Here is a 25,102-nt window from a genome sequence, read left to right as displayed (position 1 = left end):
TTTCAATGTTTTTAATACTTTTTCTTTTTTAGGTGTTGTACCCTGCACATGTTGTGACCTTCATTTTTAGAGACATTTTCAATTTTTTGATTTAATAAAACATGGCCTGTTTTGTGAAGCACTTGCACAGCATTTGACCTTTTGAAACAAAACAAATATATGCATGTAAGTATTGATGTGCTATTTATATAGCACAAACCTAGAAAACGGATGGCAGACTGCTGAACAAGATAAAAGGCAAGGGCTCAGTCAGTGAGTGATTGTAGAGATAGCTGATGTCTGGGAGAAGAAGTTTACTGCTACTGCATGTGATGTGGTGTTCTTTAAAGGGATGTTTAACTATTTACTGAACTGGAATAGGGGTGTGCTGGCCCTGATGGATACAGGGGTGTTGTTCCAGATCCTGGGTGAAGAGACAGAAAAAGCCTGTTGCCTTGTTTTTAGTTTCTAAAACCTCTTTGTCTCTAGTCTGATGGTGTTCTGGCTGCAGGTGTGTCAAGAGCTGCCAGAGATGGCCGGCCTGTTAGCCAGATAGGTTGGGTTCTGGTTGTCATGGTTTTATAAATGATGCAGCTTATTTTGAGGTGGCGTGGGCCGGCAAAGGGAGCAAGTGAAGTTCCAGCTGGATGAAGGTAAAAGAATCATATTTCTTAAGGCCTTGGATGAGATGTGCAGCAGTATGTAGAATCCTCTCATGGGTTGGCCAGTATAGATTCTGGGAGGCCATAGAGGAGGCCATTTCCACCATCCTGATGCCAAGCACAAGGGCTTGAGAAGCAGATCTGACCTTGCTTTGTGAGACAAATGATTTCACTTTCTTCAGTATAGAGAGCTAGTTTTATGCCATCTTTGCCTTCTTGGCAATGTATTTCATGAGTATGAGTTATCCACAGTGAAACCAAGTGACTTAGCATTGAGTTGAACGTTGAAGTGGAAGCCACCAAGATTCATTTCACTGGGCCAAACCTGGACTATTCTTTGCTTGACAAGTAACATGAATTCTGTTTTGGCAGAGTTGAGGTTCACATATGTGCCAGAACTCAAGTCAGGCTGAGGAGCAGGCTGTATTTGGGGAGTTTGATGTCAGTAGTGGGAGACACTTTTAAGAAGAGTTATATATAATTAGGGCTCCATCTGGATGTTGTAGTTGATAGGGGACATGATAGAACCCTGGGGGACTTCGCAGGTGATAGGAATCTTTTAGGACCAGAAAGTGCCATTGTGAACTAACTTGTGTTGGTTGGAAAACTAGTACAAAAACCAAGTGAAGGCCATTGCCACTGAATCGCATTCAATAATTCATGGTGTGGATGAGAGCGGGATGGTTGATTGGGTTGAAAGTGACTGAGAGGTCTAGCAGTATCAGGAGGCAGGGGTCATCTTCTTTTTGGGTTAGGAAGGTGCCGCAGCATGATATGAAACCAGATTGGTATCTGTGTAGGAGATGGTTGGCAATGATGCGATCTTGGGGTTCTGCATAGACTGTTTTTCGAAGATCTTAACGATGAAGGAGACATGAGTGATGGGTCGATAGCTGGCAAGGACCTCAGGGTCTACTGTAAGTTTCTTTTGAAGTGGGATGATCTTGCCTGTCTTGAGAGCTTCTGAGAAGATGCCTCCAGTGAGAGTGCCTTTAGTCACAATGGTGAGTAGGGGTGAGAGCGAGTCTCTGGAAAGGGCTTTGATGCAGGACGATTGTAAGACATCATCTTCGTAGGAGGAGGCTTATAAAGAAAAGGTACTCCTATTCATCAATTCAATGACACTCATTTACCTAATCTCAGAAGGCTAGATCTCAGAAGGATGAAAGGCTATTATGCACCTGCCAGGGGCTTAATACATAGTCTCACATGCCCTGTGATGCAAAGGAGCCCTCGTACACCTAGGAGGTCCCCTCAGCCACCTTTTATCTTCACACTGAAAGTCTGTATTAGTCTAATGGACTTGTATTTCTCAGTGAGGCCCCCTCATGTTTTATTACGTCCCTGGCCTCTGTCCTAAAGGTTACACATAGATTTCTGCAGAAGGCATGATAGTGGTACATACATAGAAGCATATAAATCCTTGCATTTGATGTGCATTAAGTAGACAAAATAAGAGAACATTATTTATCTTTACCCGGTTTAAAAAAGCAACACTTTCGTTCATTCAGCTTATAAATGAGACAAATCAGCATTAAGATGTATGTTCTACTTTCATTGACATTTTTGTTTATTTTGTCTTGGGAAGGCATAATGCTTTACGATTTGTTCATGCCACTGCCTAATAAACAATGCAAAGTTTTTCTTTTTAGCGTGCACTATTGCACGCTACCCTGCTGTTTTGTCTGAATGGAGGGGGGATGTGACATCAGCAGCTCTGCAGGTGCATGCAATGGCATTTTTTATCCAGCTGGAGAAGAGAATAAAAGCCCATATTCATCCTTGTGAGCGCTCAATCCTGGTCCAAAATCTAAAGAGAAGCATTCTGCCCAGTCATCAAAACAGCTTCTGTCCCTCTTCAGTATTATTAAATGCCATACTCTTATTCTTATTTGTAATCTTATAAAGCGCACAGCTTTCCCGGTGCTAAGCAAAGCGAGAAAAACCAGATTAGCACCTTAAAACAACAAGGACTTTGGCCTTTTACAGAATGAAAGAAGAGAAGTGCAATTTCTTAGGTGCTCAGGAAGGGAGTTCCACGGTTTCAGACCCAAGACTGCAGAAGAACACCATCCCATATGGGCAAAACTAAACCTAGGCACATTACATAAGGCCTGGTTCAAGGATCTTAGAGTACATGTAGGCCGAATAGGTACCACCAGGTCCTGAATGTAGCGTGGGCCTACCCTGGGTTTGGGCTTGAACATATAGCACAGAGCTTTGAATTGAATACGATTGGCAAACTGTAAGGCAATAAAACTGTTGAAAAAGATTAGAAACAGGCTTGCTTCTGGAGTTGAAACAAAAGTCTGGGCGCTGAGTTTTGGCCCATATGCAGACGTCAAATGGACACCTGGTCTATTCCCAGGTACAGGATGTTACCATAGTCCAGTCTAGATAATATCAGTAACTGGATCACTGTCCTCTGGGCTGATTGGGGAATCATCCAGATAAGCTTTTTTACCCACTTAAGCACAGCAAAATAGGTGGCTATAACCTTCACTACCTGAGGCTTCATGGAAAGATTCCCATCCAAGACAAAGCCCAAGTTCTTAGCTTTGGGAGACAGGTCAGGGAGAGTCCATAGAGATTCCGGCCAATGCTGAGGGCTCCAGTGCTGTGGGTTTTTACCCATGACCTCTATTTTTTTTTAATGGAGTTTTATATAGCGCAAACTTGACCCAAATCGGGTATCAGAGCGCTTTACATAGCACCAGTTGTGTTATATGAGGACACATTCATTTTTTGTTAGGCACGGGGAGATTAAGTAATTTACCCCGAACCACAGGATGTTTAGCGCCATTGCCGAGTCTCGAACTCAGTTCCCCAGATTCGAGGTCGGCAGCCCTAGCTGTTAGGCCAACTCCTCTCCTCTCCCTGATGGTCTTATCACCATTGAGCTTGAGAGAGTTGGTGTTCATAGCAGTGGCAACTCAACTCAAGCCCAGGCTAAGATCAGATGGCCCATGATCCTGTGCAGATGACAGAAAGAAAATATTGTGGGTGCCATCTGCGTAATATAGCGGTGGTTGCAATACAATGCAGTATAAAAGCTTCCATCCTCGCTAACTTCTCACCTATTTCTGTATATTTTTGGGCTCTGAAAAAAGAGGACCAGAATGGGGTGAAGTATCAGTTAAATACCACTACCACAGTCTTGGGGTGGGGTATTACCAGGGGGTAAATATCTCTTATTTCAAATTATTCACTTGAAAAAATTAGGCATAATATGAAAAATGGTAACGCACCAAATTCCACGTGGTAATGGTCACTTAATTCTGGTTTAGTCTAGTTTAAGGAGGAACCATCTCTTTTCCCTCCACAGGGCCTACTGGACGCCCTACAAGATATTGAAGATGGGAAAAGGGAGAGCATCTAAATGTATGAATTGTGGCCTAAAGAAGGCCAATGATATCCATTTTTTATGGAATGCCCCGAGATGACCATTCCCAGAATAAACATTAAGGTGAGCCTCTCCTTCATTATATTTAAGATTTCAGAGGGCCCAGTAAAGCTGAGTAAAGATTGAACAAAATTATTATTATTATTAATACTTTTTGCACTCTGAGAAATTTGAAGGAAATGACTTATAGGCTGTCCACCAAAGTATACTGAATTGCTCACCTTGCTAAAGCACACATTGTGAACAGATCCCATGGGTCCGACATCTACAAGATATAATTTTTGGTTACCACTAATGAGTTGATTGGTACAAGGTAATGTTGGTAGGTGAATGGTACATAGTCTGGTGCTGTTTGCCTCATAAATCAATATTTTGTCCTATGATTACACCCATCCTTTTCTCTGTATCTTGATACTCGGTCATATGCCAATGTACGCTGAGAGAGAAGGAAAACTACCTTCCAGGTATGGCTAACTTGCAATGTTGGAAATGCTGGGGTATGGACCTGAAGTGAATGAGGACATTTTTTTTTTAACTATCTAGTCTTACTTAGATTAGAACCAAGGACAATTTAAACAGCTCAAGTCACTGTTAGTCATTTTCAGTAGTAAGGCTGCAGGACTGGAGCAGCTTTAAAAAGACGTGCTTTGTCCTTTTGTGAATAACTTAGGGTGTTACAGGAGTCCCCCATGGATGGGCCTATCACATCTGGCCTATCTGCTAGAAACAGCCCTGCATCCAACACACCTCTTCCACTCACTGAGCTTCCCCCTCCCTCCCTACTTTTCTCATCCCTCCAGATCCATGATACTCTTTTGTCTTTGCTCTCCTTGGTCACACCTCCTTTCACAATACTCATTATTGCGTAGGTAATGATAGGAAAATATATAAACCTACCACCACCTTCTGGTTTTCTTTTCACGAATCCCTTCTCTTGCTTTTTAAATTGTTTCTTCACTATGCTTTTGATTGGTAACATTAGAGGACCTGTAGAATTCCTTTTTAACAGGGATTTGATACGAAGCCTAGGGGTTGATATTGCTATTGCCAAGGGATTGGTAGTCTTTTGTCTGAGTGTTAGTACTCTCAGCTTACCTTGAACACCATGTGCAGCATCATGAGCAAGCCACTCTTCCCAGGATATTTGCCGGCAATGTTGGCTGCGGATAAGTTGAAGAGGTTGGCTCCTGTTTCCTTGCAGAGGGCATGGACCAGCATCTTCTTTCCCACCCCAGGCGGCCCTGCCAGGAGCAGAGCCTTCACTAGAGGCGCTTTCTCATGAACCGCCTGAGAACCTGCCAAATATATGAATGAGGAACAATGAGACCTACCGCTTTAACAAACTGCACACATGAGATGTTCTTAGGAGACACCACCACAAATGGAAAAATCTTCATTACTGAGATTTAAAACACAGATAAACAGAGGATTGTATCCTAGGTAATCAGCCAGTGAAAATGAGTGCTGTGGCATGCCTCACGGAATCTTCCAACTTACATGAGATTAAGAAAATCAGTCATTGTACGACACCTATGCTTCGATAGAGAAACTTACAGTGTTGACACTATTAGAAAAAATATATTAAACTATGAATATGACTGGACATTCTCACCCATCAAGCAGCCGTTTGACAAACCCTGTTTGATGCACCAAGCCCTTGTCTGAGACCCTTAGATCCATCAAGGGACACCATAACACACCCAATTATATCTGCTAAACCATGGGGAGATGTACCTACAAAGTTACAATGTCAGGCAGACCAACTCAGAGTCAAAATGTGCACTTTCTGTTAGATGCACAAAGCAACACTGGGACACTGCCAATCATGGTGTTTTGCCCCACAGCAGGGCCACCGAGTTACAGCATCAAATGGAGCCGCTTAGAGTCGAAATGTGACACGCCCAGTCAGAACAACAAACATTTCTTGAGAAAAACTAGACATACCCCCATATCTACAAACATATGCACAGACGTAAAAGATGCCAGGGGGAGCTTTACCTGACAGCAGGGTTCTGTGTCAGCTCATGTTCACCAACCCTGCCACCCAAAGGATCCAATGTCCCCTTGTATCTGCTGTTAAAGTCACAAAATTAACAAATTAAGGGGGTGATTTAGAGTTTGGTGGAGAGGGTACTCCATTCCTCTGTCAAACTGAAGGTCCGCCTTCCTGATTTATAGCTGGGTTTAACTTCAGTACACAGTCAGTGGCAACTACTCCTTCTCCACTGCCTACATACCCCACCGACGGCCCAACAGAGTAACGGCTGTAGGAGGTTTTCCCATGTATCTGCTCACCAGATTTAGAGAGGGCAGACACATCTCCAGTTTTTAATTTTACAATCTACCACACAAAAGGTGGCAATAAGTAAAAGTAAAAACGTTTCAATTACTCCCACAATGTGTGAAGAAGCTCTCAAGGTGAGGGGGAGGGGGGTCATTGAATATTTTTATTTTCAAAAACAAAATCCCACTTTGGGATTTTGCTTTTGAAAATAAAAACCAGAAAATGAAAGTGTGCAGTGCGGAGCCATCATGTTGACCGAGCAGCACAGCACACTTTCAATGCGTTTACAGGAACCACCGTGAAAGCGGTTCCTGTAAATATTAGGGTTGCCTGCTGGGCCGGCGTACCTTCCTAAATTTGGTGGGTGGAGCACCCTCGACATGGCAGAAGTAGAGTACTCCGCCATGGAGATGGTACTAACACCATCCACACAACTCTAAATTGGCCCCTCAATCTATTAAATTAAATGTGGATCAACTTTATTGTTCTCTAAAAAAAATGAACTAGTCTTGGAAAAATTTCCGTTAGTAGATCGATTCATTGTTAGCCAATGAATTTATTGAGACTCCACCAGTGCTGTGGCAAAGAGTCACGTCCTGTAATTGGCTTACTAGAGATTCTCCCTTCTCTGCCACTTTTGTGGAAACCACTGGGAGCTGTGATTGTATTACCACACACTTCTCAGTAATATTGTCTCCGACAGCCTTTTGCTGCTGGAGTATGGATGCAGAAACGACGAGTTGTTACAATTTCATCACAGTTTATTCCTCAGTTATTCTGGTCTAGCCTGAAACCATGGTGGAAATGGCTGCTTGTGATGCTTTCCCCACTGCAGCAATGCGTAATGGATCTATCAGTCAAAACATAATCAGGGTATAAAGATGCAGATGAAAACACTGCAGCACACACCCAGGTCTAACTTGTGCCGGTGACTACAGGTGGTGAGCATCAACACTCAGTGGCGTAGGAAGGGAGTTGCGGTGGATGAGGACCGCCCCAGGTATCATCCCTGAGGGAGGGGTGGAAGGTGACAAAATTGCAACAATATGTGTTTCAAACACTTATTTTTGCCATTTTGTCAAGCCGGGGGTGACAAGAAAATTTCCGCACCAGGTACCACCCGGCTTTGCTACGCCACTGCCAACACTCATTTCTGGGGACTGAGGCCTGTTATTCATCATCAGATATTCACCCGGAGCACAGAAAGACAGACAATAGAGAACGAAGGAGGACTAGAAAGATAGAAAATCAATGACAAAGAGAGAAAGCAGGGATAGAAAAGAACCCAAAAGAGTGAGATAAAGAGACAGGTGTATGGTGGGGGAAGAAAGAAGTGTGGGGTGAAATCAACACTAGATTGGTTTTCGGCGAACCCTGGCATTTTGCAGCTAGCTTCGAGAAAATTTTAGGGTCCTTCCACCTAGTTAGTTTTGCTAATCTATCACTAAACATACTAAACAGCATATTTAATGCCTATGAGTAAAAAGTGATATGATAAGACTCCATTAAAAATGGTCTAACTTTCCGTACATCTTCTGAGCCTGACGCAGCACCCACTGCAATATGATGATAGAAGTTGATGGTATTGTGGAAAGACCCACAGAAGAAATGAGAGTAGGATCAAGAAACGCAGAAGGAGTGGACACCACAACTGAGGAGTAGAGGGGAGTGGGTTTTCCTGGCTGGATGGCAGGGGAGGAGCTGTGCCCTTTCCATCCTGATTACACATCAAAGGGACTTTCCTGAGTGCACATAAAGGAACCTAACACCAGACGTGCACCTGCCTTTTGTTTCACTAGCCTGGTTGGAGCCAAACTCAGCAAAGAGGGGAGAACTGACTAGAACTTGTTTTGGTGGTAGTCAATGGATTGTCCACTACCCACAACCAGGCACTGGGTATAAATATGGCACCATCAAAAGCTCAATTCAGAACACTCCTGGACTTGAGAAGATTCAGAAGACGGATTGCCCTGCTGTCTGAATAAAGAATCCTAAACCTGCTTGCCTTGAAACCCAGGACTTCAAAAGTGAATCCAAGGGTCAGCTGCATGTCCTCCGGTTGAAGCTACATGGACACATTAACCCCTTGAGTGCCCATGACGAGATGGTCTCGTCATGGGCCGCGGTTGCGCTGTGCCCATGACGAGACTATCTCGTCATGAGCCCCGCCCGCTAATGAAACGCCCGGCACAGGGCGTGGAAAGGGCGGGGCACTCAAGGGGTTAAAGCGGCAAGAGGTCTTCTCCCTCAACTGCCGAGCTGGTCGGGACTGGACCCTGCTGTGTCTTCTTCCTGCTACTGAGTCTCTACGTGCCGTCCCTGAGGTCCTGGGGGCTCCTGTGGGAGATTGGGACTTAAAGGACTAAAGTCAGAAGGTAAAATCCTCGACCAGGACAAACCTGCGCTCCGTCATGGTCAGCATCAAATTGCTTCTAGGGCCTTGTCTATCACAACCATTGACTACTATTGGCACTTTATGCTTCTTGGTGCTATTTTTACTTAAACATTTTAATATTCATAACTTTGGTTCCCTTTATTGGATTTTTGTAATTTAGTTTATAAAACTATACTCTTATCTTTCTTATTCAATTTTGGAATATTTTATTGTTTTGCATTTTGACTTACTACTGTTTTAGTTCTGCATAACTACTTTACAAATTGCCTCTAAGTTAAGTGTGACTGCTTTGTGCCAAGCTACCAGAGGGCTAAGCACAGGTTTACTTAGTAGTTTGTGTGGTTTACCCTAACAAGGGTTGTGATTATTATCTGAGGTGGGTTCTCACCCCTCCTCAACTAATAGCCCAATTTCTTACAGTCTTTCACTGAACAACAGTTTGAAACAGTGTCTCAATCAATTAGGTAAAGATCAGTCTGAAAGGTCCTAAGAAGTGAAGCTCAAATGAAACATGCAGTGCAACAGCACATGAAAATACATGTTGTAGTATTTTCTGAATGGAGCATGCCTGAGAGTAAGCAGCTTTACACGTTAATGGGGTTCTTAAACACTGTCACTTTAGAAGTAAAACAAGCAAACATGTTTAAAACATCTGAACTATTAAAATAAGCACCCAAGATGAACACAGTGTTGCCAGTACAGTATTTCTCTGTTAATATCATGATGATAAATGTAATTACTTTCATGCCTGTTTAATGGGCTTTAACAAAATAATTGCAGCACATTTATATACACAATGGAAAATACAATGTATCAAAGACAAACTTTCTATGAACATATATAAATATTTTGAACAGAGAAATGTAGAAAAAAATAGCTAAAATAAACTACGGATGAATAGAAGAAAGATGCAAACAAAAGTTATGCGGGGGTTTCAATCTAGTTGCTAACACTGGCCTTGGTCTCCAACGACAAATAGATTGAACCCTGTGATGGTGCAAAGAGAACAAACTGAAAACAAGCCTTGCCATATCCAAGAGTATGCAAGGTGTCATGAAGGACATAAAGTCAAAGCGAACATGTTCACCCTGAATGGAGCCAAAATGAATAGTTATATCCTTCTGCTCACTGTCAATCACACTAACTGAAATCCTACACATGTTCAGGTGGCCTACACACCTGGCAAGGACAAAGTGGCAATAGGGCTTGTCTCCTGTCCTAAATCACCCATTGATCAATTACACTTCAATATTTCCCTCCTGTTTCATAGAGGGTTCTTTCTCTCAGATTTGACAAATTTAAGGGCCTCGATTGATGGTCATGTTGGAAGATAATCTTCCGATTGGAAAATTCCCATCCAATAGCTATAAAGAAAGCAGATTTAGAGTCGAATCCTATTGAAGAAAGAAAAAAGACACCAGCACTGTATTCTGCAAAGTGCACCAAGGTATGAATCTGAGCAAAGAAGCGTGGAAGGAAATGGCTAAAGAGGACTGACAGTGAATAATGCCTCAACATAATAGCGCCAACCACAGTGGAACAATGGCAAGCACTGCCCCGTCATGTTCCAGAAATCTGTTAAAAGGGCTGAGAAGTGCAAAGTATTTGTAATCTAGAAGAGTTTGGTGAATGTGAAATCCTTAGCAAGACCAACTTTTATCTACCTTTGACCAAAGGCACAGAAGGAAGGCCATTTCACGAACCAGGAGTAAACTTCATTTACGTTGATAAGACCAGGATAGTTCAGGAAAAATTGGCAACCGCAGTATAACTCTGCGATGACAAAGGGGAAGAAAACCTAGGGGCAGATTTACAATATCTGGCGCATCCCTGCAGATCAGCAGGGATGCGCCAGTTATTTTGCAAGACGTTAGAAACCCCTTGCACCACCATGGATGCGCAACATTTACAATGCGGCGCACCGTGGCGCAAGTATAGACAGATGCGTGATGCATCTGTCAGAGTATAGGTGACGCAGTGCTGGAGTCGTGTCGCAAGCACAACGCAACCCCAGCACTGCTCAGGGGCGCCCTATACTTGCTGTGCTGCGTCACTCCTTACGCATGCTACAAGCAGGCGTAAGGTTTTGACTCAGCGGGGACGTAAAAGTGACTCTGTGAAATCTTGTAGATTTCACTGCGTCACTTTTACGGGGCTTCCTTGCGACAGAATGCCCACCCTGCATACATTATACCTGACGCAGGTATAATGTAGCGCAGGGCTTTACAACGTGATGCATCTCACTAGATGCGTCACGTCGTAAATATGTTGCATAGTGGCGGATTGTTTACGATGCTGCTGCACCACAGAAGTGATGCAACGGTTTCGTAAAGATGTCGCAAGGGGCTTGTAAATCTGCCCCCTACTACGCTGCCTTTTCGCTGCTGCTATCTACAGGAGCAAAAAAGCGGAGACCAGGTCCGGGGGATTCTCGTGCTAGAACATCTGCTTGGTCTGCAAGGGGATACTCTCCACCAATATCTCCCCCCCTCCCCCAAGACGGCACTTCAGCTTGTGGTAAGTCCCGCCCCAGGGGCGGTTATTTATGTATAACAAACAGAGGTGCTGACTGGTCTATGGAAGCTAGCCCATTTGGTGTAAGTGCTTTTGCCTCATAAGAGGAAGCACTTTTCCTAAAATGACCCCCGGTGATACGTTGAGGATCTCTGAGTATGGTGGGTGGTCTTCTGCTGGGAGTGCGGGTGCCTCTGCTGAGACAGTGCGCCAGCATGCCACCCGGCCATACTGCTAATGAATCCCAATTTGACTCATTTTTATGGCAGACAAAAATCAAGGTCTCAAGAGGCAAGGACACCACGCACACTCTTAATAGTGGCGATATGGAGTCTAAAAAGTGAAAGAAAAAGCCCAGAAGGCAATCCTTCTCCTGCTCCTCACCATGATCTTGAACAGCATCACATACTGTAGTGTGACATACAATATTAGATCCATCCACTTAACTAGTCACAGTGTGACAATATAAATCCACTAACAGTACCAGCCATAATTTGACCTCCCCTTTAATATCAGCAACATTCTCTCATATTGGGATAAACCCTTTCAGAGCTGGTCCATGAACATATACTAACATCACGACAGAAGTGATCACAGTAGCGCAAGTCCACAAAGTGCCTGCAGGCAAAGAACATTTAACACTAATGGATGTTATCCTGTTCATGGGAATAACTCCGAGGTTCCACTAGGGGGAGCTGCAGTCTCACTGCATTTCTGGACAGTAGCTAGCTGCCTTACTCTGCGCCTTGCATGGAGTTGAAAAGCAAAGCGCCGACCGGTTTCAGGAATAGTGAATGGAGAACAACGCTTTTGTAGGGCCCAAGAAGCTGCAATCACGCAGCAAAGTGCCCCGAACCCTGTCTTTGATAACAAGCCTCGCCTTGCTCTAGAGACGCCCTCTGTGCCGCTGTGTCTTCTCTTTGGCACTCTAGAGGTGTTCTATTCACATTACTGTGATAAACCTCCCCGTAGCTCCGGGCCGACACTTAAATCTCATATGTTGTACATCTCTATTAGGACCTCCAGCGCCTCGGATGTATTTTAGAAATACGGCGCTATGTAAGCCTAGTGCATCATCTACTTCGCACAGTAGAAAGGATGTTTCAAATCATTCAAATGGAATGATAACAAAGGATTTCCGAAGTTCGGTAACAAAGGTACAGGATGGCAATGCCATGTGCACAAACTTACAGAATGTTTTACTGAAAAAAAGAACTTCTGTCGGAGTACATGACTGAGAAGCAGAATAAACTGGGTTTATGAACAACTGTTTTTTAATCACGCGGCTCTAACTCTGCATTTACAGCTACAGAATCGATTTTATATTTACACTTCACATTATATTTGCATATGCAGACATGTACTATTATAATCACATTCTACATTTATTCCTAAAGTTACCTGTGTGCATGTATAATCCTGTATCAAAGTGCATATTGAATGCTTAATTAAAGTTAGCCTGACTGCAGGCCTCAGTTGAAATGCATTTTGCTTTGTCAGCATTTATTTCTTTTTCTCGCAGGTTTATTGTTTTATTTGCTAGAGAAAGGCTTATTGTCTGTATTAGCTAGCTGATAGAGAGACCTGGAGAGAAAACCTGTCAGTAAACGTGGAGATACAATGGCCGAAAGAAGCTTTCTCTTCATCATGTACCAGCATGGCAAGATGTTCAAGGTTGAGAACTGTAGTCCCAGTTCGATGCTTTGGGAAACTGAAGCGATGTTGCAGATGCACTTAAGTAGTAATTTGATTGGTTCTTGGTAGTTCGAAGGAGATAAGGACATTTCTAAATCTCCTTTTACCTTTGAATTAGGGTTCACACAGTTAGGGGTCATCAGAGATCCCCTTTAGACTTTGAGAGGTACTGACCTCTCTGCTTGCCCTATTCTTGCAGGTGCGCGGCTTTATGCTAAACACCTTTTTCCAAGACTTCTATTGGTCTGATCAGGCTGACACCTTCTATGCTCCCAAATTAAAGACATTTGATAGATGATCCCATTTTGACTTATGTTAAGAAGAGAGAAGGGAAGTTTCTTTATGGAACACCTGTTTGCTGTACTTTGTTTTTGTATTATTGTGGCTATCACAATTCTGTATCCTATTCTATTGTGCCTTAATCTGCTGAGATGTTTCAGCTTTCCTACTGTATTGCTGTACTTATTGAACTTACTTTTGGTTTGCATATATACTGGATTGATTGGTAATCCAAATAAAACCCTTTAACCATATTCATGGATTCCTGGTCCTTATTGTGGAGTCGCATTGGCTACACAAGTTAGAAATGTCTGTATCGTTGGTGTCTTCTCCCTTTCGATGCTTCATGTCAACAAACAAAGGTGCATACAACCAATGGGGAAACATCTTTGAAGACAGACAGATTACGTTGTAAAGCCCAGTGCTCTTTCAGGTCTCACCTACCAGACAGTGCAATCTGTCCAGCTGAGAAAGACCTATTTTGAACTTACAATGGGCTTTGAGCCAATGTTAATCATTGGTTGGCTTCATTCTCACTCTCATTTGCTAGCTTCTTATTCAATGGCTTGCCTACCTCTGCTTGTCTTTGTCCCTCCCCAGGAGCGTAGCCTCTATACCATCCTTTTGATAGACTGACGTGTGTCCTTCCTCTGCTCACTTTTATGTAACTACTTTTTTATTTTTGGTTGTTTTCCAGCTCTCACTCTTGTATACTTCTCCCTCTGCCAAATTCCCGACTCATGCTCCTTGTTGCTATCTCCCTCGTGCACTTCTCACCCACCCCATGTTGATCTCTCTTTAATCTGCTACTCACACCCTCCTGTGCTTCTCCACCAAAACACCCCGACTCCCTGCACTTCTTGTTGCTCTCTCTATTGTGTACTTCTGTCCTCGCACCATGTTGCTCTCTACCTTGTCTGCTGCTCGCTCTCTTGTGTGCTTCTCCATCCAAACACCCTCGCTACCTGTGCTCCATGTTGCTCTCGCCCTCCTGTGTTTCTTTTCCTGTCCCCTGTTGCTCCTTTGATCTTGTGCTAATTCATTGCTCCCTTGTTGCTCTACAACTTGTGTACTGCCATTTTAGTTTTATTGTGTGCTTCTAGCACAATTTTTTTTTTTTTTTTTTTACTTCGGATTCAAAGTAGCATCCACCAACTTGAATCAGTAAATAAAATAAGGGAAAAGGTGCCCAGTCATTCTGTAGGTTTGCACATGCATGGTGATGCAGGCGTGCAACTACAGAATGACGTGACCAGCAACAGCGGTCGTTTCATCGTCCCTTTTTTCCCTTCATTTTTTTTGCCGAAGCACTGCAGCATGGTAAAAACAATTTTTCTTTTTGCTGATCTTCCACAGCGTTGTCAAACTGCAATGACAAAGATGACACGTCCAAAACGCAATGCCTATTGGTTTTGCCATTGTTTTTTTTCATTTGTCAGGACTTTCTGGCGATCTCTGAAATGCTGCTTTATTTTCCCCAAAAGTGTCACATATTTACATATAAAAAAACAAACCTTATTCAGTTCACAAATACCCTTTTGAGTCGGTCCCATGTTTAAAGTGTGCAACTCATGCGCCTGGGGATATCAGCAGTCAATTAAATGGAAATTTAGAAATGCAGGGACTCACTTGTTAGAGTGCCTGTTTCTTCCTGAGACGTACCAGCGCTCTCCCATTGAATGTACTGCAGCAGTGCTGAGAAATGCAGGTACTTTCTCTTTCAAATTAAAGAAGTGCAGGTACTCAGTACTGGGCAGTACCTTCCCATTTAAAGCACTGGGTGTCAGATAATTTCTCGTGAGTGTAACCTCAAACAGAGTTAACTAAGACTGTTGTGGACCCAAAATGAGCAATAGGTGAAGTGCTTCAAAAATAAAATATATCTGGAAAGTTAAACTTCTATTTTTGGACACTTCATCTAGAAAGCAAGCATTTCTAAAGGTGCATTCAGCACACTCAACCAATTGACTATTCCCTCGGCTCATGTCTGTCCTGCCAAAAGTCTGCTGCTTCCATCATGTGCTCGTAAAAGGATTTTAGGGCCTTCTGAAGGGGTGAGGTGTGCACATTTTCAACACTTTTCTTCCCAAAAACTTTCCAGCCTTCTTGAAGTTCACAAAAGTTGCAGTTTTATAAAAAACAAGTGGAAAATAAATCCCCAGAAAACCCCTTTTCACATTTAATTTCAGCGTGAAAACTCACCAAAAATGCCCAAGACAATTATTTTCCAAAGGAAAAAAAATAGATTTTACAAAGTTAATAATTTTTACTATACTGTGCAAGTCAAACGTCAACATCTTACGGCCCGAGTAATAGAACATGAAAGCGTCAGCCTGGATAGGGATCTTGCATGGAGAAGGTAATTCCAGAGTGTAGGCACTGGACAGATGCCAGCCTGCCTCCTCTCTCTACATATATGGAGGGGGCACAGCTGGTTTAGGTTAGTGGAGTGGTGTAGAAATCTGTGAAGGTAAGATTGAAATTATAATTGAATTTGTATAGTGCCTAATATCACTTTTGAGGCGCAGAAGCACTTCATCAAACGGGTAGCACGCTACCCTGTGACAGGGTGCATGTTTGGAAACATGTTGTACATGCAATGAAATATATGTGGTACTAGTTTTGGTGTCATGCATGAGTGGCCAGGGCGGTGCTCTCGCCCCGTCTTCTATCACAGCGCTTAGTCTTGTGATGGAAGAAAGAAAAGCGAAGTTTACTTGAGTCCGCTGCTATGAGGCACTTTGCAGGCCCCTTGGACTGGAAGCCGTCAACCACGGTCTGCAGCGGTATGAATGGTGTATAGCGCAGTTCTATGGACAGTATAACCTCAAAGCGCTTTCTGCTCAGGAGGCACACGGCAGAAAGTGTTCAAAAAAGATAACTATTGAGCTTTTTCTAAATGTAAGATTGTGGGACTCAGCGCTGATGGCCCAGGTGCATTTACCGTACCCGGAGACCTTGGAAAATAAAGTGTCTACAACCCCATTAGCTACACTATGGTCCGTGGTCCTAGGATAGGTTTTGCCATTAGTGTGCCCTCATGCAAGCGAACGCCCTACCCCAGACACAGCTTGGTTGCAAAATGCAGCGATAACTGAGGTCCACGGAGCCCCGGTGCCACTGCACCTATTGCACTATTGGTAGTCTCGCCCCTGATTCGCAGTTCCTTTCAAACCATCAGTCTTGCTGTAGAGGGCTGAGCTACTTAGAGACGTTAAGTTTGGTGACATTGAGATACTGGCAGTGAGAGTGAACTAGCCAAGCCTCCCTGGGGGCGGAGGCCTTGCCCGCTGTAGATAACGGACCCCCAAATTCCCTCTCCCCACCGGACCGAGGTATACATCAAAGGATGTGGCTGTGAAGACAGAGAAGGAAGGGGCATATACCCTCAGTGCCTAATTTGAGCTGGTGGTTGCCGCTGGAGACCACTGCCATTTATTTTTGGGCACTTATTTTTCTGCATCAGAGCAAGAGAGGGAAAACAAATACAGCGGAAAGACAAACACAATAAAGACGAAAAAACCACACTGCCTCCAAAATACGCCCCCCACCTTCAGGTGGCTTGTGAGGCCCTAGTTTCATTAGGGGTCACTTCCCTGGGACCTGAGGGTTTCCGGCTTGCTCCTGCTGCGCTCTACATAAAGGGGAGCAGCAACCATGAACAAGCATTGAAAATGCAATAGGTCTCGCCGTTGATTAAGTTAAAGCCATTTGCTTTGCTAATGGTATTGTATAGCAGAGCAAATGGCTTTAACTTAATGAAAGGCGAGACCTATTGCATTTTTGATGGTTATTTTTTTTGCACATTATATAGCGCGAACTCGACCCGAAGGTATCAGAGCGCTTTACACGAGCATCAGTTACGTTACACAAGGACACATTCATATTTGGTATGTGCGGGGACATGAAGTGATTTGCCCAGAATCACAGGGTGCTGAGTCGACGCCGAGACTCAAATCTGTTCCCCAGCGGCTGGCAGCTCAGGCCGTTAGGCAACATCACCTCCCTCAGCTTGGCCAGCACACATGAAGATCTCAAGACTAAAACCGATTACCAGTGAATTAACCACTAACACCAGGTGCCAGAGTAGAGAGCTACTCCGCAGAAGCCACCTGTTACCCGATTCCAAAGCAAGTGATTCGGCACCGAGTGCAGAGACGGGGGGTCGGGGAGACACATTGCAAGAGCTGCTGGGAGAAGGGACCTGTCCTCCCAGTGCCTGGAAGCTGCAGGCGGGCCAGTTAAGCGCTGCGCCTGTGGAGGAGAGCCTTTGAGGCCTGTAGCAACACGTCACGTGTGGGAGGTCGTGGCCTTGAGGGGGCAGGTAAGAGGGGCTGCTTGCCCCGGACTACAGTCCCTGGGCACATGACAGGCTCAGTCACTCATCTCGGAGCCTCAGACCCTTTAACACCACCCCAGGGGCCAGAACAAAGGAAAGCAAAACTGTCAGATGGAATGAAACATAACCCGAATCAGCAGAAAAAATCTGTATGTGACCTTCACCATCATCCTCTGGAGGACACATAACCACTCTGGGCAGTATTGCCATCTTGACTAAAGCCAAACTTGAGTGGCGACCTGTTCCACAGTTTTTTCATTCGATCTCCATCCGCCCTTCACACTACCTATGTTAAATGTGAGCACATTGTGATCACTATGTGCCCCCTGACTCCTAGATATTTTAGAACATCCAATTGCCATGACAACTCTAGATCAGGTCTCATTTCCCTGACTTCTCCCGCCAGCTCACGCGATGGGAACAGCTCACGTTTTTGCCAACTTGTGACAAGATCCAACACGAGGCGAACCTTTGTAGTTGATGCAATAGGTTGGGAGTCGGCTCGTGGGGGTCCCTAGGGAAGACCAGCGTGTCAACAGCGTATAATGAATGGCACGTGCGTAGTGTCACCGGTCCACATACACGTATGTTAGAGGACGCCTGAGTTTTTTTTTTTTGCATATTTATATAGTGCGAACTCGACCCGAAGGTATTGGAGTGCTTTACATAGCACCGTATTTACAGTACACATTCAGGCACGGGGAGATTAAGTGATTTTCCCAGAATCACAGGATGTGGACGCGACCTCGAGGCTCGAACCCTGGTTTCCTGCACCAGAGGCGGCAGCGCAGCCGACGGACCACATCCTACAAACATATTAGGCTGCGGGCAGGGCCGTTCTGACAGAAGCGCTATACTGCGTCGCGTATGTAAGAGGACGCCTGAGTTCTCACCTACAAACATATTAGGCTGTGGGCGGGGCCATTCTGACAGAAGCGCTACACAATGTGTTGGCATGGGGTGTGACGGCGCGAGGGCAGAAGCACAGCACAGGACCCGTATGTTCGGCGGGCATGGGCTACGGCGCTTCCATGGGTCAGAGGCACAGCGTGGAGTCGGTGGCCTCATGAATATGGATTTCCTGCTCTGGAGCGGAGCTCATTTGGCAGGTTCTTCTCGCGGGTTATTTTGGGTTTGACTTCCAGTGGCGGAGGGGAAAGGTTGCAGGGCTCAGCTGGTTTCGAGCACGCGGACTCCCCCCAGAGCCACATGCATTATGTATGAGGAAGGCTAGAGAGTGAGGGAAGATAATCAAGGGGGGGCGGTCGAGGGAGACGGAGGGGAAAGGAGCGATGGCGAGAGTGACGGGGATAGGGGAGAAAGACAAAGACAGCTGGTGAGAAAAGACAAAGTGCAGATTAAAAGATACAGGAATGGCGACAGAAGGAAAACAAGCAATGCTCGCGGGAAGCCTCGCGCCAGCTCCTGGGGTCGAGCGGGGGCTGCGCGCGAGCATGCCGCGATGCATGCGTAGGGACAAAAAAGTGCGCGCGCGTGTGCACAAAGATGGCGTCGGGCTGTCCACATGCGCATGCATTTTTTTGTCCCTACGCGTGCATGTTTAGCTTTGCGGATGGCGAGAGCCGCCATGTCTGTCCATCTGGACTTGCTTGCATTCAGCTTTGGCTGAATCGATTACAAAAGGTCCTCTCCGTGGCGAAGCAGCGCATGCGCCGCTTTTGCCAGGCGAGACCTAAAAAGCAATATGTATTCCTTTATTATGCTGCTCTCTGTAGGTAAACTCGTAAAATCTGTGCTGCGCCTATTAGCTCACGCCTGCCAGCTCCCTACACCTCTCCAACATGTTCATTTACGTTTCAGTCTGAGCTTTAATTTAAAACGTGTGCTTTCCTTGGGTCTGTGCTCAATTTTCAATGTTGTTGTCTAATGCTTTGCTTACATATTTTCATTTTACTTTTCAGGAAAGCAGTAATTGTGCTTTCCTTTAACCCCTTCGCTGCTGCGGACATTCCGCTGCAGCGCTGGGGGGGGCAGGGGGGCAGCGCGGTGGGCCTGTGCTCATGACGGAGCCGCTCCGTCATGAGCCACAGTTGAGCTGTGCTCATGACGGAACGGTTCCGTCATGACTCCGCCCATTTGCGTTGTCGCCCCGCACAGGCGGGGAAACAGCGCCGCGCAGGCGGAGCGGCCCCCAACAGGATTGTCATGACGGAACCGTTCCGTCATGAGCACACGGCAACCGTGGCTCATGACGGAACGGTTCCGTCATGAGCGGGGAAGGGGTTAATATCAAAATCTTTTCAAAAATCTGTCTTGTCTTGGGGACTTGTGTTTGATTCCTGAGTGGCTTCACCTTCCAGGCCAGAATCCTTGGATAATATGGTCATTTGGCGCCATTTTCCCAGAGTGGTGCCGCAGTGTAATTTGGGCCTGCAGTGAAGGCCTGGCGGAATGATGCTGAGGTTACAACTCAATCTGAGGCCTTGCTTTCAGAAGACTGCTACAGGATCCTCTGGTCCCAGGGATAGGATTAAAATCAGACAGCCATATTTCATATTTTGGATGAATGCCTAAATGATCGATGTCAGGTTCCTTGACAGATTTAACAGTTTTCTCTCTTACCCAAGTGCAGACTTTTAATATCTTCCTGGAATAAAGTTACGGAAAGCAAAACTCTAGACGTTACAGAAATATACATGATGCAAACGGATAGCGAAGAAAATAGAAAATAAGTATCAAAAGGGCTGTTTAAAGTTCTGTCCTGAAGTTTGACAGACCCACAGGCCACAGCAGAGTCACACAGAGGCCTTCTGTGGCGAGGGAGCCCTGTGGTTATCTGGCATGGTGTGCAGTGTGTGGATCCAGATTCTCCCCTGGGCATGCCTGCTGCCAACACTGAAGATTTGTGTGATCGCACTAATAAAAATAAATGTATCTATTATGAATGCAAATAGTGTTTGCCAAGAGAGGAATTTTTATATTAAATTCCTTGCGGTTACGTGAGAGGACAGCGCATAAAAAATGAGCAGCATAATTTACCTGAAAATGTGTGAAAGCAAAGAAAAGGTTCCCAACTCTGTTGAATGGGTAGGGGCTGCATAGTAGGCAGTAGCAGCTCGCACAGGTAAGAGCGGTGAGGCGGGGGTGCGTGGCGGCGTGGGGGTGGTTGAATTGGACAGACAACGGGATAAGTAATATTAAATAAATAAATAAAAAACACTTTGCTTCATTGCGTCGGCGAGCTATGATGCGGCGAGGGCAAAGGAAGTGGTTTTATTTATTTATTTATTTAATATTACTTATGCCGTCGTCTGTCGAATTCCACCAACTGCACCCTGCCCCGCACCACTGTCCACCACTCTTACTTGTGCAAGGCGCCACTGATAGCGGGGGAAGGATAGAGGGTAGTTGCATGAGGGCATAAGATGCACACAGTCCAGTCACCAGAGCCCACTGGTACGGATAGCGCTGGACATAAGAGAGCTGAAGAGTATGATTTTTAGGTCTGGCTTGACAGCTCAACTGTCTGCAAGACCAGTTATTACCATATCTTCACACTGTACATAGAGTGGGCTTTTGCTCCATCCAGTTGAGAATTTCCCTCTCACATGCCATTGGCTGGTGCATCATTCTAGCGTCAATGGAACACATGCATTTCTATAAATGAGGGGCTATTTTACATCTCAAAAGTGCACTGATTAGCACACAGTAAATCATGTCTCTAATAGACGCTTACATGTGTAGAACAATCGATTTCTGATTTGTCTTTTTCAATCAATCAATCAATCAATCATGCGTTTGTTAAGTGTTACTACTCACCCGTGAGGGTCTCAAGGCGTTGGGGGAGGGGGGTTTCGCAGGTTCCAGTCCAGGAGCAAGGTTTTGAGGTTACTTGTGAAGATGGGGAGAGATGTTGTCTGTCTGATGTGGATAGGGAGGGCTTCCAGGCTCTGGCAGTGAGGAAGGAGACGGAGCGGCTGCCTGATCTAGTCTTTCTGGTGCGGGGGACAATGGCGTAGGAGAGCTCGGCTGATCGTAGGGTCCTTTGGGGTGCTGTTCAGGTATGCTGGTCCGGTGTCGTGGAGGGCCTTGTGAGCGAGGGTGAGAATCTTGAAGGTGACTCTAGCTTCAATGGGGAGCCAGTGGAGTGTGTGCAGGTGCTGGGAGATGTGGCAGTGTCTTGGCAGGTTGAGGACCAGTCTTGCGGCGGCCTTCTGGATGTTCTGTAGCTTGCGTGGGAGGTTTTTGTTTATTCCGGTGTAGAGTGCGTTGCCGTAGTCGACTCTGCTGGTGACCAGGGCGTGAGTGACGGTCTTTCTGTGTTCGAGGGGGATCCATTTAACGGTCTTGTAAAGGATGCGGAGGGTGTGGAAGCAGGAGGACGAGACAGCGTTGATCTGGCTGTCCATTTTGAGTTCAGAGTCCAGGATGATTCCCAGGTTGCGTGCGTGGTCCGTGGGGGTGGACAGACTTCCGTGGGCGGGGCCCACCAGGTGTCGTTCCAGGCGTCGGGGTGTGGGTTCATGATGAGTACTTCTTGTTGTTTAGTTGAAGGCAGCTGTTTTTCATCCATTTTGCAACGGCTTCCATGCCTTCTCAAAAATTGTGTCTGGCGGTGTTGGGTTCGTTGGATAGGGAGAAGATGAGTTGGGTGTCGTCTGCGTATGACACAATGTTGAGTCCATAGGTTCTGACGATGGGGTTGAGCAGAGCCATGTAGATGTTGAAGAGCATAGGGCTGAGGGATGACCCCTGGGGGACTCCGCAGGTGGTTGGTGTAGGGTCCGAGAGGAAAGGGGGGAGTCTGATCTGCTGCGTTCTGCCGGAGAGGAAGGAGAGGATCCAGTCGAGGGTCTTGTCTTGTGCTGGGTCCGTGGTCCGTGGTCTTGGCAGTGCTGCAGGTGTGCCGGTAGCGGTGACAGCTGAAGGGTCCGTGGGTGTCGGCCGGTGACGCTAGCTTGCAGTTGTTGTTGCTGCCTGGGTTGAGGGCGTGGAGTGCCGCCGGGTAGTAGCGAAGGCGGTGCGAAGATCCAGGGTCGCCGACGGGCACAGTGGCCGCCATTCAGTAGGGGTCGGGAGGGCTGGACAGCTGGGAGGCAGGAGTGGAGAGGGGCGCAGGATTGGTCACGCTGGTCGTGCTAGGGGGAGGGGCCGCGGGGCAGCAGTGGTGGGGAAAAACAGGCAGGAAAGGAGGAATAAGAGGGGAAAAAGAGTGAAATAAGGTAGAGAGCAGGGAAAGCACAGAAAGCAGAACAGAGGTCCACTGGACCACCAGGGAGGCTAAAGGAAATAAGTGGAAAAATGAGAGAAGGCAGAAAAAGTGCAGAACAGAAAAAGACAGAGGGAGAAGCAAAAACGAGTGAAAAAAACAGAAAGGAGAGCAGAACGAGGCAAAGGAGAACAGGGGTCCACTGGACCACCAGGGATGAGGCGCAGGTGATCCTGCAGGTGGAGGAGGGCCTCGAACACCAGCACACACGAGAGTGCAAGTGCAGGGGCAGGCCTCACTTAATGGTGGTGGTGCTCCACTTTATCTTTTTCACTGCTGCAGATTTTTTAAAGTGTTTCAGTTATGAATTAAAAAGCCAGCCAGACCTATTGCCTTTGCCAGTGCTTGTTCAGTTAGCTGATATAAATGTCAGAAATCTCACAGCAAGCACAAATGTAACGAAACACAAGCACCTCCTCTGTGGTGCAAGACTTACTTACAATCACTTTGAAAGCAGCCAAACAAACACACATATGAACGCTCTTCCACTGCTGCATCTATCTATGCTGTGCTTGTTTTCTATGTGGGGGAAGCTGGCACTGGTGCTGCTTGTGCAGCCTGTCCTGTGTGAGGGAAGCATTATTTGCTTACAATCGTGATGTACCTGCTGTGCGTGAGAAGGAAGCTTGCACCACTGCTTTTATACGATTCCTGGGGGAACATTTATTGCACCTGTACTCTTCTTGCACCTTGAGTCAGATAAGCTGTTCCTGACAATGCACATGCTGTCTGCTCTGTGCTTAGAAGAGGTTTACTCTGTTTCTGACCCTGCTGTTCCTGATTAGTATGTTTGCATGAATCTTATGCCGTTGTTACCTGTAATATACCTATGCTTGTGTGCAGAAGAAGCTTGCGGTGTGAATGCCTGACAAGCGTCTATTCTTTGCTTAAGAGAAGCTTGCACTGCTCATAGTACACTAAGGGTCTCATTTACAAGCCCTGTGCGTGCTGGAACGTCACTATTTGTGACGTTCCAGCCAACATCTATAAGGCCACGTAAAACCACCATGCAAGGCTTTTCTTGGCCTTGCAGATATGGAGTGAGGCAACGCAGCGCAAGTCGCTGCGCTGCCTCGCTCTATAATGGAAGGAGTTACGGTGGGTGTTCCAAATAACACCCATGGTGTTTGACATATTCCCAGATTTACAACATGTTGTTAACCTGGGAATGCATCAAAAGCCTGTGCATCCCCAAGGAAGATGTAGGGGAGGTGAAAAGAAGAGAAATTACATTATTTCTCCTCGTTATTTCCTCTTTCGATGTGTGCTGCATTCAGTAGCAAACACAGAAAGAGGATCTCACCTCCATTGATTGTTTTTGTGCAGGAAGGTGTCACTTTCTGCACAAAACCAATCATCCCTACCACGCAAGACACCCTTGCACCATGGTGCAAGACTGCCTGTGTTGGTACATGGCAGGCAATTGAGCGCTAGCAGGAATGCACAGTATCTGCTAGATACAGGCCATTCCTGCCCTTGTTTTTTGCAGTAGGGCAGCGTAGCAGGAAGGCATGCGGCACTGCCCTACAGCAAAATATTGTAAATGAGACTCTTTGTCTGTGAACATTTCAAATTGTTTCCAGTTTGCTTATACTGTGCTATTTGCATGAGCGAAGGAAACTTGCATATCTCTGGCCTGTAATACATCTACTCTGTGCAATATGGAAGCTTGCAAGGCTTATACCCGTTGTTTGTGTGCTGCTTACACTGCTGCTGCCCATAATGTAACTGTGCTGTTCATAAGAGAAGCATGCACTACTGCTTACCTGTACTGTACATATTGTATGTATGAGAGAATCATTTGCTGTTTAGAATGAACAATTGTTACTTACCTGTAAACAGGTGGTTCTCCAGTATTGGTGTCTTTCATAGATTCACATGCTTGAATATTCCCCGTCGTCGGAGTGGGAGTCCCACGGTAAATAATATAGCAATATATACAGTAAAAATATATACATATATATATATATATATATATATATATATACCAGTAATCATATCAAAACAGAGATATAAGTAGGTGATAAACATGAAGAATGTCCCTATATGAAATCTCCATAGAGATACATGCAGAGAGAAAAAAGACATTTGCAGTCTATCTCTGTCATTATGTTGGTCCAAACTACAGCCAATCAGGCGTCAGCTCCCCTCTATGAACCTTCTCCTCAGAGCTCCTCACCTCAGATTTTCGTCGCACCAGAGTGATTTTAGAGTGTATGAGGAGAAGGGAGCCTCTGAAGGGAGGAGGGAGGGTCGCATGTGAATCTATGAAAGACACCAATACTGGAGAACCACCTGTTTACAGGTAAGTAACAATTGTTC

The 25,102-nt window shown here is 45.5% G+C and overlaps 1 protein-coding gene across 1 annotated transcript in view; it reads right to left on the bottom strand.

The window, feature by feature from the left end:
* DRC11 (dynein regulatory complex subunit 11) overlaps positions 1-25,102 on the bottom strand; it is a 952,572-nt gene that overhangs the window by 81,247 nt on the left and 846,223 nt on the right. Inside the window, exon 15 of the mRNA XM_085645096.1 lies at positions 5,140-5,339. Coding sequence (XP_085501222.1) covers positions 5,140-5,339 — 200 coding nt within the window. The remainder of the gene's footprint in view (positions 1-5,139; positions 5,340-25,102) is intronic.

The sequence above is a fragment of the Triturus cristatus genome, chromosome 3_1 (genome assembly GCF_964204655.1).
Source record: "Triturus cristatus chromosome 3_1, aTriCri1.1, whole genome shotgun sequence".
In the NCBI taxonomy this organism is placed as follows: Eukaryota; Metazoa; Chordata; class Amphibia; order Caudata; family Salamandridae; genus Triturus; species Triturus cristatus.
This window is presented reverse-complemented; position numbering and strand designations above follow the sequence as displayed.